We start from the raw sequence: 17,517 nt of genomic DNA, 5'->3' as shown, positions 1-17,517 counted from the left end.
TGGGTTTATTAGCACTTTATAATTTGAAGATGAGACTATAAAGATTCAGAAATAAGACAAATGGTGGGTGATTATTTAGGTTAGCTACAACTCCTTTGTACATTAGACCTGACTTGGCAAGGTTTCATATTCATTATTTTCATGTTTAAGGTATCAGTATGTGGACCAGAACGTTGTCATGACAGTTGGTTTCCTGGCAGTAACTTAGTGTCAAACATGCGACACTTTATAAACTATGTTAGGGTGAGAGTTCCAGAGACTGCTCCCGAAGTAAAGAGAGACTCACCTGCAAGTACCAGCTCTGACAGCTTGAGTTCTTTACAAGTAAGTGTAGAAGAGAGAAAGATGAAAAGGAAAGTCTCCATGTCATGTTGGAATATATTGTTTAGATCATCCTGTGATACTAAAAAGCAAAATGTGGTTGTACGTAACTTTAAATTGTCTTTTGTTTCCTCTGTACATCTAAGCAACTTTTGCCTCACACATCTTTTTCCTTTAATCTGCCAGAATTCACGAAGGCCAAAAGTTCTTCAAAGAGAGGTAGATGTATTTGATATTTGCATTAACTAGCAATATGGCTTTAACTGGAAATCGGAAAACACTTTGAAGTATTTGTGTGTATATGTGTGTGTTTAATATGGTTAAATTTTTTAAAAAGCTTAATGTGTGTGTTTAATATAGTGATTTAGGCTTAATTTTTAAAGAAAATTCATATTGAAGTAATACTTAGTATTTAATAGTGGGTTTTTCTTAGGATTTTGGATGAATTATAAGCAACACATTTGGGTCTGTTTGCATTTAGCATTGTTACTAACATCTTAAAAGTGAATGTTTCCTAAATCAAAATAAATTTAATTGCTGGTAGCATGTCCATTTATAGATTTTTTTTTTTGCTTCCTATGGCAATTAACTTTGATAAAATAAGCCCACAAAATCTCAATATATTTATATTTGGATTTAGTTTGAAAACCAGCCTTTTCATTGCATGTAGCTTAATTAACTAATTTTTAAAGGCAGAAATGAAAAATCTTGAAATGACATGCCAAGTAACTAAACTTAAACATGTCTAATCCCTACAATCTATTTTTGTGAGTAGAGAGCACTGAATCAGACCTTTCTCCTAGTAGAGTCCATTTATAGGATCTTTCTTTGCCTTTAACAACATATTTTTGCTGTGAATACCATAAAGAATTTTGTTCAAATTGGAATTTTAATAAAAGGCAGATTTGCCTCTACTGGTGGTACAGAATACTTTGAAAATCAGTTTGGATGTTAAAAAGCAGCATAAACTATAATTTACCTCATAAAAGCTCAACTGATATTGGAGCACCCTTTCTATGCTTGCTTAAAAAATTAAATCTGTTAAACTGACTCGAATCTTAATTAAAAGATGATTTCTAAGAGCTCTGATGCAACTTGACTGCTTTGACAAAAGGCTATTTAGAAGATAAATTATTGAGGGAAATATTTTAAAAATCTGTTCAAATAAATTATAGTGATATTCAAACATGAAAAAGATCAGTTCGATTTTTTATCTTTATATTTCATTTTAGTGAAACTAAAGCAGACTAAGCATTTGTTAGAAGTAATTTTCAAACTTTGAATTTCTTTAAAAATGAAATTAATTAACAGTTCAGATTCGTTAATTTAGGAAAAAATTTATAATTTACTAGAAAATGTAGCAGTCTTGTAAAAGTAGAGAGAATTCTTTTTTTTAATAAAAGTATAGTTGGCACATGATGTTTCATTAGAAGAGTATAGTATTCTTGAGTGAAACATTTTTTTTTCCTGTAAACTGGTGAGGAACTTAGTGTATGATTCCTCTTTAATATTGGTATTAATAATAAAAAAAAATATTGGTATTAATACTATTCAAGCTTTGTTTACTTTCTCTGGTAGATAGACCTAGGTGGGTGAGAAAAGAGGTGTTATCATGGATAACCACCTTTCTCCCCAGAGTTGTTTCCAGATTGAGACTAAATGTATTTAAGAGAAGTGAAGGGACAGATTTACTTAAAGGGCAAATCTATTGAATAAATCTTCAGATGACTTTGAACATTCCCTTTGGAAAATGTAGTATTAATATGTTTTTACACTTAATACTGAATAACTTCTCTTGATTTTTCTTTCTCTTTTTTAATGGTAGAATTCTGGTACAGCTCAAGTTTTCAGCTTAGTAGCAGAGCGTAGAAAGAAGTTTCAAGAGATCATCAATCGCAGTAGCAGTGAAGCTAATCAGGTGGTTCGTCCCAAAACTTCAAGTAAATGGTCTGCTCCTGGTTCAGCTCCACAATTAACTACGGCCATTTTGGAAATTAAAGAAAGCATATTGTCTTTGCTAATTAAACTTCATCATAAACTCTCAGGAAAACAGAACTCCTACTATCCTCCTTGGCTTGATGACATAGAAATTTTAATCCAACCAGAAATTCCTAAATATAATCATGGAGATGGTATAACTGCAGTAGAAAGAATTTTATTAAAAGCCGCACTGCAAAGCAGAATGAACAAACGCATCATTGAAGAGATATGTAGAAAAGTGACCCCTCCTGTACCACCAAAAAAAATCACTGCAGCAGAGAAGAAAACACTGGACAAAGAAGAAAGGTAATTTTTATTTTTCATGTTTTAAACATGTATGGTACAGTTGAAGATTTGATATATCCCCTTTTTGGCCATCTGTGGCTAATCACCAGAGTGTTTAACAGCTATAATCGTAGCTGATTAGTTTGTAAGATAAAAGGAGCCAAATACAGTCAGTGCTTGGGCATGTATTATGCTGGAGTTAGTTGAGGGTGAGAAGACAAGAGTTAGTGACCCCAACATTAAATTACTACCCTAAACTTGTAGACAGGCCCCTTTACAAAATTACTACTTTTGTTACTACTGTAGGTTATCTAATTCTGCTATTTTCAAAAATTATTGTCAGTTCAACTTTAAATGAGAATAGAAAATTAAAAAATATTTCTCAGAGTAAAAATTTGATTTAGTTCTTTTGATCTTTTCCAGTCATATGTTTTCAACGTGTGATTACTATTTATTAAACAAGTAATATTTTAAAGACATACTTATGGGGCAGCCTGGGTGGCTCAGTGGTTTAGTGCTGCCTTTGGTCCAGGGCATGATCCTGGAGACCTAGGATCGAGTCCCACATCGGGCTCCCTGCATGGAGCCTCCTTCTACCTCTGCCTGTGTCTCTACCTCTCTCTCTCTCTCTCTCTCTCTGTTTCTCATGAATAAATAAATAAAATCTTTAATCTGTCTCTAGTTTTTGGAACTTTAAGTTTCTTTTATTTTGTTGTTAAATCATAAAGTGCTTTTAAAAATTTTAAACTGAAAAAATTTTATTTAAGTGAACTCTTAACCCTCAATGTGGGACTCAAATTCATCACCTTGAGATCAAGAGTTGCATGGTCTACTGACGTAATCATCCAGACACCACTGTTAAATCATATTTGTGAATTAAAAAAAAAAATCTTCGTTTCTGTTTACCAAGATAGGGGAGGATGGGGAGAGGATACTGGAGGACCAAGATAAGAGAGGCTTAGGCTTAGCAATAAAGTTGATATGCCCAGTTTTGTACATTACTGAGTTTAAAGAGGACATTTGGCTGGAGATGGGCTTGAGACTTAGGGGAGAGTTCTGAGTTAGAGCTATAGATGTGGGTATACAGGTAGTAAAGGCTTACATATGGAAGACTGTGTACAATAAGAATTGAGAATACTTAATATAGAACTTTTATAGAATAAGAAAAACATTAAAGGAAATGATTGAGGAAGTCACCTATGGCTAGAGTGGAAGAGGAAGAACACTGTAGAAAGCAGTCAAGAGGGTTTAGAAAGGAAGAAATATAGTGAGATTATGCTACACAAGTTCAGATAAGGTTGGCAGTTCTCTTTGATTCAGTAGTTAGAAGGCCAACTTTTGGTAACTAACTGTACCAGGAGCAATTTAAATCACATATATAGTTGTACTTCATTTATGATGTAATTAAATTTGTTATAGTATATAAAAAAGCCTTTAGTATATTAGGAATGTAGGAGAAGGGTGCCTGGGTGACTCAATTGGTTGAGTGTCTGCCTTCAGCTCACATCATAATTCCAGGGTCCTGGGATCGAGCCCTGCATCAGTGACTCCTTGCTCCTCAGAGAGTCTGCTTCTCCCTCTCCTTTTGCCTCTCCCCAAACTTCTGCATTCTCTTCTCAAATAAATAAATAAATCTTAGGGAAAAAAAGAATGTAGGAGAGTTTTATTTCTTACAGTACTTCATAAATAGTTGTTATAAATAACATATCATTTATGTGACAGTTCATTAATTTTGAATTAGTAATTTCCTAAGATTTAATAGATCTATTGATAAAATTAGAAGGCTGAAAACTGGGTAAAATTTTAATTTTTGTTAACCTCTTAAATTGGTGATATTTTCTTGGTTATGGAATAATGTCTTTTTTTAAAGAAGATAAACTTTTAGTGAATCAAAGTTTATTTTATTTGGTTATTTTGGTTTGTTTTGTAATCATTACTCATACTAAATGTGATACTGGAGTAGTTCAGATGCTATTTTTATAGAGGCCCTAATGCTGTTGTAATAAATAATACTCTGAAAAAATTTAAAGGTACCCCCCCTTTTGGGCTTTGTTTCCTTTGAGTGGTGATAATGATACTGACAAGGCCTTGAAGCTAATTCTGTAACAGAAAACTAAGGATTAAGATGAATTTATTTGAATTTCACTATGCTTCTCACAGTATCTTTTCTCAATTTATTTTGGATTTTGGATTAAGTTTCATAAAAGAGGCCAAAGAATTTATAAACATTTATTGGTGATCCATTCCCAATTACCTTATCTCTGGAAAAATTTGGCATTACTTTTATAACAGTAACTCCATAGAAAACAAGATACAAATAGGAAACCTTTAGATGGTTTAACAATACGAGACATGGGATGCCTGGGTGGCTCAGCAGTTGAGTGTCTGCCTTCAGCTCAGGTTGTGATCCCAGTCCCAGGATAGAGTCCCACATCAGGCTCCCTGCATGGAGCCTACTTCTCCCTCTGCCTGTGTCTCTGCCTCTCACTGTGTGTTTCTCATGGATAAATACATAAAATAAAATCTTAAAAACAAACAATGTGCAATGTCAGTGTCTCCACTTTTGGGATAATAATGGAAAATTCCTGAGTTGTACTGAGTCTGGCCATAACTTCCTCGTCTTTTCATTTTTATTCACGTTTATGCCCAATTTTAGAAAATAATTACCTAAATTAATAACAAATTCACAAGGGAAAAATAATTGACATTCTTTTTCTGCAAATCATAGCAAGTTGGTATAGAATTTTTTTGTGGTTGTTAAGCAGCTTAAAAACAGCATTCATTTATTTACTCACATTTTCTGTATGTTGAAGTGTAGGTGGGGTGTGACTGGGTTCTCTACTCAGAGTCTCACAAGGCTGAAATCAAGGTGACAGCCATAATCATCTGGAGCTTACAGTCTTTCAAGCTCATGTGGTTGTGGGAGAGTAGACGTGCATTTTTTATTTTATTTATTTTTTATTTTTATTTATTCATGAGAGAGAGAGAGGGAGGGAGGGAGAAACACAGGCAGAGGGAGAAGCAGGCTCCATGCAGGGAGCCCGATGTGGGACTCGATCCCGGGTCTCCAGGATCTTGCCCTGGGCTGCAGGCGGCGCTAAACCGCTGTGCCACCTGGGCTGCCCTAGACGTACATTTTAATGCTGGTACCAAGCAGTTACATTTGAAGTTTCCTAATGTTTGGTATATGGATTTTTTATGTGAAGTGCTCTTTTATGAATATACTCTAAATGCACTTGTAGGGATCCCTGGGTGGCTCAGTGGTTTAGCGCCTGCCTTTGGCCCAGGGCTGATCCTGGAGATCCAAGATCAAGTCCTACACTGGGCTCCCTGCATGGAGCCTGCTTTTCCCTCTGCCTGTGTTTCTGCCTCTCTCTCTCTCTGTCTCTCATGAATAAGTAAATAAAATCTTAAAAAAATAAAAATAAATGCAGATGTAAAGGTGATTTATGGAGTGGCATAACTCAATGTTTTAATTAAAGAAACTTAATAAAACTAAATTTACAGAGTAGTGATGTAGGGGATCAAACATGTATTTTGTCAATGCTGTTGTTTCTTGTAGCATTTTTGGAGGCCCATAGAATGCTTTCAGCTTCTATGGCACATTTTTGTTCCCGTTTCTTTTATGGTGGCAAATTTTTGTCCTTTGAAGATGGATTTAATTTTTTTTTAATTTAAATTCAATTAGCCAACATATATTACATCATTAGTTTCAGATATGCAGTTCAGCAGTTCATCAGTTGCATTTAAAATGTGGTGCTCATCACATCACATGCCCTCCTTAATGCCCAACACCCAGTTACCCCACACCCCTCTTTCCCTCCAACAACTTTCAGTTTCCTATAGTTACTAGACTCTCATGGTTTGTCTCTCTCTCTTATTTCTTCCTTTTCAGTTTTCCCTCCCTTCCCTTATGAGCCTCTGCACTATTTTTTATATTCCACATGTGAGTGAAACCATATGATAATTGTCCTTCTCTGATTGGCTTATTTGTTCAGTGTAATACCCTCCAGTTCCATCCACATTGAGGTAAATGTGAAGATTTCATCCTTTGTGACAGCTGAGTAATATTCCCTTATGTTATATACCACATCTTCTTTATCCATTCCTCTCTTCTCTGTTGATGGATACCTGGGCTCTTTCCATAGTTTGGCTGTTGTGGACATTGCTGCTATAAACATTGGGGTGCAGGTGCCCCTTCAGATCACTACATTTGTATCTTTGGGGTAAATACTAGTGAAATTGCTGGGTTGTAGGGTAGCTCTATTTTCAACTTTTTGATGAACCTCCATACTATTTTTCAGAGTGGCTGTACCAGCTTACCTTCCTACCAACAGTTGAAGAGGGTTACCCTTTCTCCACATCCTTGCCACACATTTGTTGTTTCCTGACATGTTAATTTTAGCCATTCTGACGAATGTGAGGTGGTATCTCATTGTGGTTTTGTATTTCCCTGATGCCTATTGATGTTGAGCATCTTTTTATGTGTTTGTTGGACATTTGTATGGCTTCTTTGGAAAAATATCTGTTCATGTCTTCTGCCATTTCTTGACTGGATTATTAGTTTTTTTGGGTGTTGAGTTTGTTAAGTTCTTTATAGATCTTGGATAAAGGATGGATTTAATTCTTAAGGCCTTTTTCTTTTGAAGAAATCTCAAAGTTACTGAAATATTTCAAGGATAATACAAAGAATTTCCTAGACCATTTCAGAATAAGTTGCTTTACCTTGGAATACTTTAGTATTCTGTAGATAAAAGGACTTTTAAAAATATATATATAATCACAATCCAGCTTTCAAAATAAGATAATTAACATTTATTTGAGTATGATAAGATTCTTAGATTCCCAAGTTTTGACAGTTGCCCAATAATGTTTCTTCTAGCAAAAGAAATCCAGTACAGAATCACTCATTGAATTTGGTTGTTTGTCTCTGGTCTCCTTCAATTGGAATTAGTTTCTTCAGTCTTTCATTTTCTTAACCTTGTCACTTTTTTGAAGAACACAAGGCAGTAACATTGTAGAATGTCCCTCCATTTGGGCTTGTCTATGTCCTCTTATGTTTAGATTCAGGTTAAGAATTGTTGTCAGGAATATCAAGGAAGTGATGCTATTTTCTTTTGATTACAGCCCCATCAGGTGTCACATGATTTCAGTTTGTTTCATTTGGGGATTAATATTGATTACTTGGTTAAGGGGTATCTGCCAGACTTCTTGACTGTCAAGTATCCCTTTTTTCTCCTTTGTAATTAATATGTAATTTGTGGAGAGGTACTTTGAGATGCTGTAATATCTGTTCTCACCAACTTTCATTTATTTCTGTCAGTTTGGATTTATGGATTCCTATTTCATTTTATGGGTTGCAATCTCATATGCTTGCTATTCATTTTGAAGCTCAAATTACTCTGGATTTGGCCTGTGTGACTGCCTTCCAGCTGTGTTCTTTTGATGTATCCCCAGAATTCTTTGAGTTTTCTTTTTTTCCTGGGGCAAGAAGATAGCCCAGCTTCATCTTGAATTTGGAACTAGGCATTCTCTAAGGAGTTTTGGTTACTTTCTATCTAGAAACCACAATCCGTGTGTTCATTTTAAGGGATATAACTATTTTCAGTCGATCTTGGTAGACAGAACTAGGAAAAGATGTGTGTTTTTGTGTGTGGTGAGGGAGCGGTGGTGGAGGGAACAGGGAGAGTGGTATTAAGTTCACTGTGAGTTCACTGATAATTCCAATTCCAGTCCAACACCGGAGGAATCATTCTTACTTTTTCTTTTTCCATACTTCTTACCCTGCTCCCACAGTGAGAATCCTGGCAACTATAATTCTCAGAAGATACTACTTTTTAAATCTGTAGCCTTGTATGCTAATCAATTTTTTTAACCTTTTCCACAAGAATGCTCTCTTACGTTAGACTGTTGGATCATGGCACCAGGCGCTAGGCCATTGTCTCCACTCCACCCTCCTCCGCCCCACCAACCCCTGACCCCAGGCCTTTCAGGAAAGGAACAGAGGTCAGAAGTAGATTTAATTTTTTTTGAAATGGCCATTGTCCTTTGAGAGTTAAGTTTGATGAATAAGGTGAATGATCAACCTGGATAAAAACACTTTGGCTCAAAAACAATGTAAAAATAAGAGTTGTAGTTATAAAATAATAAAGTAAGTTTTCTTAAGTAGACCAGATCCTAAATTATGTTTAAAGTAAATATTAGAAAAGCATTATTAAATTTTTTTTGAACATTATTGGCAAAAATATGTAATTTCTCATGGCAAGGTAGACCATAGTACTTTATACCTGTTAATGATTATCTCCACTAATTGGATGGGAACGGTTATGTAAATAATCTAAAAATTATTATTAGCATTCTTCTAATACTGTATTCTATATCCTTGAATCATTTCAGGTTAATGAAGGAATTTTTTTAGGTTTCCAATAGAAATAACTTCTTAGAATCTCAGTTTAATCTTTGATTATTATAGTATATCAATATAATAAATAGTCACTAAAAGACTGCTATAATGTGCTCTATCCATTATGGTTCTTTAGATTTTTTTTTAATTTTTTAATTAAAAAAAGTTTTTATTTAAATTCCAGTTAATGTCCGTTATGATATTAATTTCAGGTTTCCATGATTTTTTTAATGTCCTTTGTATCATGGGCTATGATAAATCCCTTTTTGAGTTTTATTTAAGTAAAAAGTTTGTTTCTTTTGTTGAACTAATATATAACTTATATTTTTAACATTTTTCTTTTTCTTCCTCCCTTCTTGTTTTAAATTACTATTTTAACCCTTCTTTATGGGGGGTAAAATTTTTATGCTTACTAGTATTGTTAGCATCCCCAAATCTAGGAAGCCTTTTTTCTTTATTAGTTTACTTTTATTTTCTTATTCTTATGTTTTAGTCCTGTTGTATTGAGTTTTGTGCGTGTGGTTTGTTTTTTTAATTTTGTTTTGTTTTACAACCAGCCTTAAAATACACTTGGGAAGTAGATAAAAGGTAAATAATAAGTAATTCATAATTGATGAATTAACTGAAGAGAATGTTTATGCTTAGGTTTGAAATACAATTTTATTCTTTATGTTGTTTTTGAGACTCATATTTTTGTACTTGAAACAAACTTGGAATATTTTTTAGTAGAAACTAGGAAATTTACTGGCTCCTGCTTGTTCTCTTTTAGGAAAGACCCTATTTTTTTTTTTTTTTTAAAGATTTTATTTATTTATTCATGATAGTCACAGAGAGAGAGAGAGGCAGAGACACAGGCAGAGGGAGAAGCAGGCTCCACGCACTGGGAGCCCGATGTGGGATTCGATCCCGGGTCTCCAGGATCGCGCCCTGGGCCAAAGGCAGGCGCCAAACCGCTGCACCACCCAGGGATCCCGGAAAGACCCTATTCTTAATGTAACAGTAAATCTGACTATTCTTATCTTTTAGATTCTGCTTATATCCACACATCCTAGCTTCTTCTAGTAACTAGTTTGCTATTATTTGTGCTTGGGGTTAAATTGTGAGTTCCTTGCTAAAAAAGATATTTCTTACTCTTGCTACCAACTGACATATAATTAGGAAATTTTGTTGTTGGAAATTCAAATCTTCTATCTACTTTAATTATTTCACATTTTAAAGTAAATATTGGCTTTTTCTTACCTCTTTAAGCCAATGATCTTCAAACCATTTTAAAACAGTGGAGGGGTGCCTGGGTGATTTAGTCAGTTGAGCGTCTGACTCTTGATTTTGGCTCAGCTCATGATCTCATGGGTTGTGGGATTGAGCCCCACATCCCGCTGCTGAGCGGGAGTCTGCTTGAAGATTCTCTCAGGTTGTCCTCTTCTGTATGCCAGGGACTTTTCATACAGTATATACACTCTTGAAATATAGTAAATCCTAAAGACATCTGATACTTACCACCTTATTTCTGTTTAGGCGACAAAAGGCTAGAGAGAGGCAGCAGAAATTGCTTGCAGAGTTTGCTTCACGACAGAAAAGCTTCATGGAAACTGCAATGGATGTTGGTAAGTTAAAATTTACTAGTTTAGAACTCTTATAATGACACATATTACTACAGGGATTATCTAGTTCAATTTTTACCAGTTTTTAACATTACAGACAGATGATTTCTCGTCTTTATTTAAAACAGTAGAGTGATGGAGGAGGATCAGACTGTTATTATAGGCAGTTTATTTGGTTATTGCATAGTTGTAATTATTAGTTCTTTCGGATGGTAGCAATATGATATATCCTCTGCTATTTTCCTCTATTAGATTGTCCTTTTGATTTGTGAGGTTCACCAATATGATTTACTTCTTCTGATTTTTTTTCCTGTTAAATTATCCTGAGATTTTTAAAATAGCTTTCAAATACTTTTAGTGCCTCCTCTTTCTGCTACCCCTTCAATATTTCTTAAAACTGGTTCCATTTACTTCCATTAGGATTAGCGTTAGCATTTGTACGGTGAGAGGGGATGCCATTTTCCTTTATGATAGTAGATTGTTATGAGTAATTTATTTATTTTTTTTAATGAGTAATTTATTTTACAAACTTTTCCTGACTACCTCTTGCATTCCAGTGATATTTTCTTTTTTCTTTTTACTTTTAGACAGAAATGCTGAAGTTGTGTATGTAATGCATATACACATATGTGCATTCAAACATGCATACATTCTTTCACAACTTAATCTCAGAAATGACATAGTATTTCTGTACAAAATACATTCTCATGCACTTTTGTGCACATAAGCACACATAATCAACATCCAGAACATCTAGGTGCGGGAAGGGGGTTAGTCCAGATATAGTAAAATGCCTTCTGAACATCAACAGGTGAGTTTATGTTCATGACATAACTTTGATGTGTAAAGAATCTGTTAATCAGATTTAGTATCAGTTGATGTTCTCAAATGAAAGATGAGGATTTAATTCATTGATACTTTTCCTTTTTCCCCTCTTCTTTTCCTTCTTTTTAGAAATTCATAATTAATATTTTTTCTTTACATATCAAATATAATTATAGTGTATATTAATTGTTCTCCCTATAGCCAGTTTCTTCATACCTCTTCATATAAAGTGAATTAGTAAGCACCCCTGTTTTTCTTTTCCTCATCTCTACCTTCTGCCTCTTATCAGTTATTTACTTTTAAATTGTTAAGATTGGTATCATTTTCTTTTGCAGTCACAGTCAAGTGTTCCATCCAAAGGTTGACTTTAAATGTTGAGAAATAATGACTTAAAAAATTTATTTTTTGAAAAAATTTTTAAAGATTTTACTTATGTGAGAGAGAGAGCATACATATATGAGCAGGAGCTGGAAGAGGAGCAGAGGGAGAAGCAGACTACACTGAGCAGGGAGCCTGACTTGGGGCTCCATCCCAGGACCCCAGGATCGTGACCTGAACCGAAGGCAGACACAACTGACTGAGCCACCAGGTGCCCTGAGAAATAATTGACTTTGAACGCTGTTGACTACAGAGCTAAATAGTGTGCTAGGATTCATTTTCTTTTTTTTTTGAGTCTAGTGGCCTGACTCCCAGATTACTTTAAGGATATTGTATGTAAAGCATATAGCCCCATTTCTTACAGTTTCTCAATTACTAAAACCATACCACTAAACATTTCTACTTGGGCCATCACTTTGTTATACTGTTTTTTGTTTTTCCTGACGTTTTCAACTGTTTTTTGTTTTGTTTTTTAATTTAACTCATGAACGCTTAAGATATCTCTGTTATTCTGCCTCCTTGTTCATACCATCCTCGACGTGTTAATTCTGTTCCAGCCTGGTCCATGGTCCAGTTGCTCTGGAGGCATGCTATATAGCCATTACCTTTAGATTTTCCTCTTGCAGAGTTTCCTCTTGCAGGGGTTTCCTGCATTTATAGCATCTCTCTTTTTTGGGTCTTGTTTTATTGGCATTCAGCTACCAGTGTATTCCTAATAATGCCTATGGATAGGATTCTAGTTTGCTCTCATGCTTGATTTTTCATTTGGATGAGTGTGTAATTCTAGGTTGATACACTCTCACAAATGTAAAAGCAATACTTCCTTGTTTTTTAGTATTCATTTGATGAGAAATCTGTTGGTAGTTTGATTCTTCTTCCTTTGTAGTTGAACTCCCCCCAACCCCAACACTTTTATAATTGATCCTTAGACATCTGAATTTTTTTTTTAAGATTTTAGTGGTTTTTAATTTTATTTTAAGTAGACTTCATGCCCAATGTGGAGTTTGATCTCACAGCCCTGAGATCAAGAGTTACATACTCTACTGACTGAGCCAGCCAGGCATCCCAAGAGATCAGAAATTTTATGATTTGTATGTAGGCAGATCTTTTTTCATTTTTCTTAGCACTTAATGGGCCTTTTCAGTCTGAAGATTCATGTCTCTGAAGCTCTGAGAAAAAAAAAATCCTTTTATTTATTTATTTCTTTTTTATAACTAATCATCCTCCAATATGACCTTCAAATGATCCATGCCTTCTGGTATTTATGTCCTGTGTAGTCTTCTCTCACATTGCCCCAGAATTGATGTGCATGACCACTGGAATATGGCAAAAGTAATACCATGTCATTTCTGAAATTAGGTTATAAAAGATATTTCAGCTTCTGTCTTAATTGTTTTCTCTCTCTCTTGAATTACTCATTCTGGAAGGAAGCCAGCTGCCATGTTGTGACCAGCCCTATGGAGAGGCCTATCTGGAAAGAGACTGAGGCCTCTGGTCAACAATCATATTAGTGAGCTTAGATGTGAAACTTCCACCTCCACTTAAGCTTCCAATAGATTGTTAGCTTGACAACAGTCTCATTAAAAATCCAGAATCAGAATCCTTTGGCTAAAATGCTGCTAGGTCCCTGACCCTCAATAACTATGTAAGATTACAAATGTTGGTGTAAGCTGCTGGTTTTGGGGGACTCTTACTAGTTCTTAGGTAAGAACAGGACACTGAAGAGGGGACATCTAAAGCATGCAAAGTAAAAAGAACATATCATATACAAGATAAAAAATATAAAAGATTAAAATATCAATCCAGGAGTTTCAGCATTCAACTAAGAAGAATCCCGTAAAAAAAAGAATAAAAAATATATAAGGAGAAAAGTATTGTAATAGTTTTCTATTGCTGTTTAATAGAAGTTCCCTTTTAGGTTTCTGCCCCATTTCTTCTCAGTAACTGTTAATACATATTAGATATGTTTATTTGCATCAATCCTTATTAAAATGTATCTGACCTTGACATCTTTCTTTTTCTGTTTCTCTCATGTATTCTTACCTATTTATTTAGATATGCCTCCATCTTTTAAATGTTACATATCACTTCCATTTTTCTGGTCTTCCCAATTCCCTCTACTTATTTCTTTGTCACTATGGACAACATTATGATTTTCATAGACTCTAAGAGTCTTTATCTTAATAATATGATGATATTATTCTTGCTGTTAATGACATTAATACCAGAGGATTGCTGTTATTTTCTATAGTAGTTTTGCTTTATTAACAATATAGTCATATGTAAATGATTTCCCTACATAAATATATATTGATTATTATTATTGCTAAGATATCACTAGAATTCAAAATACAGGAGAAATAGTTTGTTCCTCTTATATCTCTTAGTAAATATTGCCATTTGCCCTCAGGAGCTGTCATGTTATTATCAATTTCTCTCCTCAAGTGCCTCAAAAAAAAAAAAAAAATTAAAACAATCTCCTTATTTCCTTTCCTTCTTTGTTTTTGTTTTTTTTTTAAATGTGAATGGTAAAAAACAATTTGAGGTGTATTTAACCATATAAATTAAAATCTTTTCATTACAGGGGCACCTGGGTGGCTCAAACAGTTAAGCATCTATCTTCGGCTCGGGTCATGATCTCAAGGTCCTGAGATTGAGCCCCACATCGGGCTCTGCTCAGTGGGGAGCCTGCTTCTCCTTCTGCCTCTGCCACTTCCCCTGCTGATGTGCACATGCATGTGCACTCCTTCTCACTCTCTCAAATAAATAAATAAAATCTTTAAAAAATAAAATATCAACTGCATTTTTTTTCTGAGCGAACATTACTTCAGCAAGGTTAATTTTTTCCAGAGTTTTATTACTACATAACCTTACTGGTATTAAAGTTGTGCTTTAATTATTTGAACTTAATTTTTTTCCCTATATTTTCAATGAAGAAAGATTTTTCTCCTGAGGAATTAAGAGCTGTAACTTTTTTTCTCCTCAGATTCTCCTGAGAATGATATTCCTATGGAGATCACAACAGCAGAACCACAAGTTTCTGAGGCAGTATATGATTGTGTTATTTGTGGACAGAGTGGCCCTTCCTCTGAAGACCGACCTACAGGATTGGTTGTACTATTACAAGCATCTTCAGGTAAAATCAAAGTAATTTTTCAGTGGAATTATTTTAGAGCCAAAGTATACACATATTAATAAATATCTGTATTAATTGAAAGTTATATCTTTGGATATAACTATAGATCTATATACAACAAGGATCAGTTTAGATCTGTATAGCAAAGTTTTTTAATCTGGTTTTATCTGATTTTCCTGGACATGAGTGTTAGAAGAAGTGTTTAACAGAGAAGTCTCTCTGTATGTTACACAGTCTTTTTCCTTAAAGTGTGATGGTATAATATCAATGCTAGATGGCCAAAAACAAGTTCACTTTTCTTGACAATTTAATTGTTTTAAAATTGGGAAGCCTTTTAAGCCCAGAAATATTGTCAGTTTAAATATTTTAGCTACATAAGTCACATTTTTTGAGCTACTAGAAGCAGTAATTCTTGAAACAGCCTGCCAAATGATTTGCCTGTATAATTTAACAATTTTTTTAAAAAGATTTTATTATTATTTTTTTAAGATTTTATTTAGTCATGAAAGAGAGAGAGAGAGAGAGAGAGAGAAAGGCACGGACAGAGGGAGAAGCAGGCTCCACACAGGGAGCCCAACGGTGGGACTCGATTCCGGGTCTCCAGGATCTTGCCCTGGGCCGAAGGTGACACTAAACCGCTGAGCCACTGGGCTTGCCCTATTATTTCTTTTTGAGAGAGAGTGCACGTGCACGAGCAGTGGAAGGGACAGAGAGAGGGAGAGAATCTCAAGCGGACTCTACACTGAGCATGGAGCTTGACATTGGGCTTGATCTCATGACCCTGAGATCATGACCTAAACCAAAATCAGGAATCAGACACTTAACTGACTGAGTTACCCAGGCACCCCTAAGAACGTTTTTGAAAAAATTTTGAAGGATTTGTCTGAGTGCTCTCCATCCTTTCCCATACTAAAATATTTTAAGGTGTGATAACTCTTATATGCTCTAGTCCCAATGAATTCAATCCATTTTAAACAGAGGAATTTGTGTGAAGCAAAGAGAAAATAAAGTTCTTACACATTTCTCTTGAGCATTTTTTTCTAGGGTGTTTATTCTCTGAATTAGTGTAGTAAAGTGGAAAGAGATATGAGACCCCCTCCGAGTTCAAATACAGGTATTGCTTGACATAATCTGGCCAAGTTTGTTGCTTTCTTATGACTATAGAGATAATAGACTTCAGAGGATTGTTATGTTGGTTAAATACTGTAATATAGGTGAAAGGGTTTAATATGGTGCCTTGTAAATTAATTTCTCCTTTTGTTTCTTTTCTTGCTTAAAAATAAATTTCATTTGGGAAACCCCAATTGAATAGGACATGGAGTAGAGCTGTCAAAACCAGAAATGCCTACTAAAAAGGAAATATGTGTGGCTCCTGGGTGGCTCAATTGGTTGTGTCCAACTCTTGACTTTGGCTCAGGTCATGATCTCAGGGTCTTGAGATCAAGCGCTGTGCTCAGCGGGGAATCTGGTTCCCTCTCCCTCTATTCCCCACTACCCTCCACCCTGCTCCCCCGCTGCAACTCCAGCTCATGCATATGTGAGCTCTCTCTAATAAATAAATAAATCTTTTTAAAAAAAATAAGAAGGAAATATGTGGGTTTATTGACTGATTTTGTAGCTATATTTCTCTTTTCTACTACTGTGACAAAACTAGCTTATGAAATTATTGCCACTTAACTTTTTATAATTTCACCAAATACTTTATAATCATGAATGTAATGTTTTGTTTATTCCTTCATTACACAAAAATTTATTTATTTATTTGTTTGTTTGTTTATTTATTTATTTATTTCATTCTACAAATATTTTTTTTTTTCATTCTACAAATATTTATTGGGAAATTAGGTGCCAGATACTGTCATAGTAAGAAAGAAAACAAAACAAAATCTCTGTCCGAATGAAGGCAGAGTTTTTGTTTTTGTTGTTTTAATCCTTATTTGTATTTTTAAAGTTGCTTTGACCAAGTTGTCACTTCATTTAATCCCCTTTTACGATTTTGTACACTAGCTAAACTTACTAATATTGGATAATTCCACTGTATGTAACTCTATTATCTTTTAGAGATAGAAGAAATGAATAAGAAACTAACATTAAAAGTGTTAAATCTAAAGGATGATTTTAATTGGGAACTGTAGTAGGTGAAATCTCTGGCTGTTTCCTTCCTTTCTTCCTGAGCCTCACATACCTACTTACATCTTGCATTTTACCCCTCTTTCTTTTTCTTGACTTGTGACATCTTTCTTTATTTTGATCTGTCTCTTCTCTTTTTCTTTTATCATTTTATGTTTGAATATGGAACATTTTGATTTATTTTTTGTTTCAAGTTTTTATTTAAATTCCAGTTAGTTGACATATGGTGTAAAGTTAATTTCAGGAATAGAATTTAAGGATTCATCACTTACATATAATACTCATTGCTTAGCAAAACAAGTGCCCTCCTTAATCCCCATCATGCATTTAGTCCATTCTTCACCTACCTCCCCTCCATTCAACTCTTAGTTTGTTCTCTATAGTTAAGAGTCTCTTATGGTTTGCCTCTCTCATTTTTCCCCTTCCCCTATGTTCATCTGTTTTGTCTCTTAAGTTCC

At 34.6% G+C, this 17,517-nt stretch overlaps 1 protein-coding gene across 7 annotated transcripts in view; it reads left to right on the top strand.

Moving 5' to 3' along the window:
* UBR3 (ubiquitin protein ligase E3 component n-recognin 3) overlaps positions 1-17,517 on the top strand; it is a 225,892-nt gene that overhangs the window by 110,941 nt on the left and 97,434 nt on the right. For 4 of the 7 annotated variants that reach the window (XM_077883152.1, XM_077883153.1, XM_077883151.1 and 1 more), the window contains exons 22-26: positions 151-324; positions 508-540; positions 2,147-2,607; positions 10,505-10,593; positions 14,780-14,929. In XM_077883152.1, the coding sequence (XP_077739278.1) occupies positions 151-324; positions 508-540; positions 2,147-2,607; positions 10,505-10,593; positions 14,780-14,929 (907 nt within the window). The remainder of the gene's footprint in view (positions 1-150; positions 325-507; positions 541-2,146; positions 2,608-10,504; positions 10,594-14,779; positions 14,930-17,517) is intronic. The other 3 variants (XM_077883157.1, XM_077883155.1, XM_077883154.1) reach the window with 1 other exon arrangement.

The sequence above is a fragment of the Canis aureus genome, chromosome 34, assembly GCF_053574225.1.
Source record: "Canis aureus isolate CA01 chromosome 34, VMU_Caureus_v.1.0, whole genome shotgun sequence".
Lineage (NCBI taxonomy): Eukaryota > Metazoa > Chordata > Mammalia > Carnivora > Canidae > Canis > Canis aureus.
This window is presented reverse-complemented; position numbering and strand designations above follow the sequence as displayed.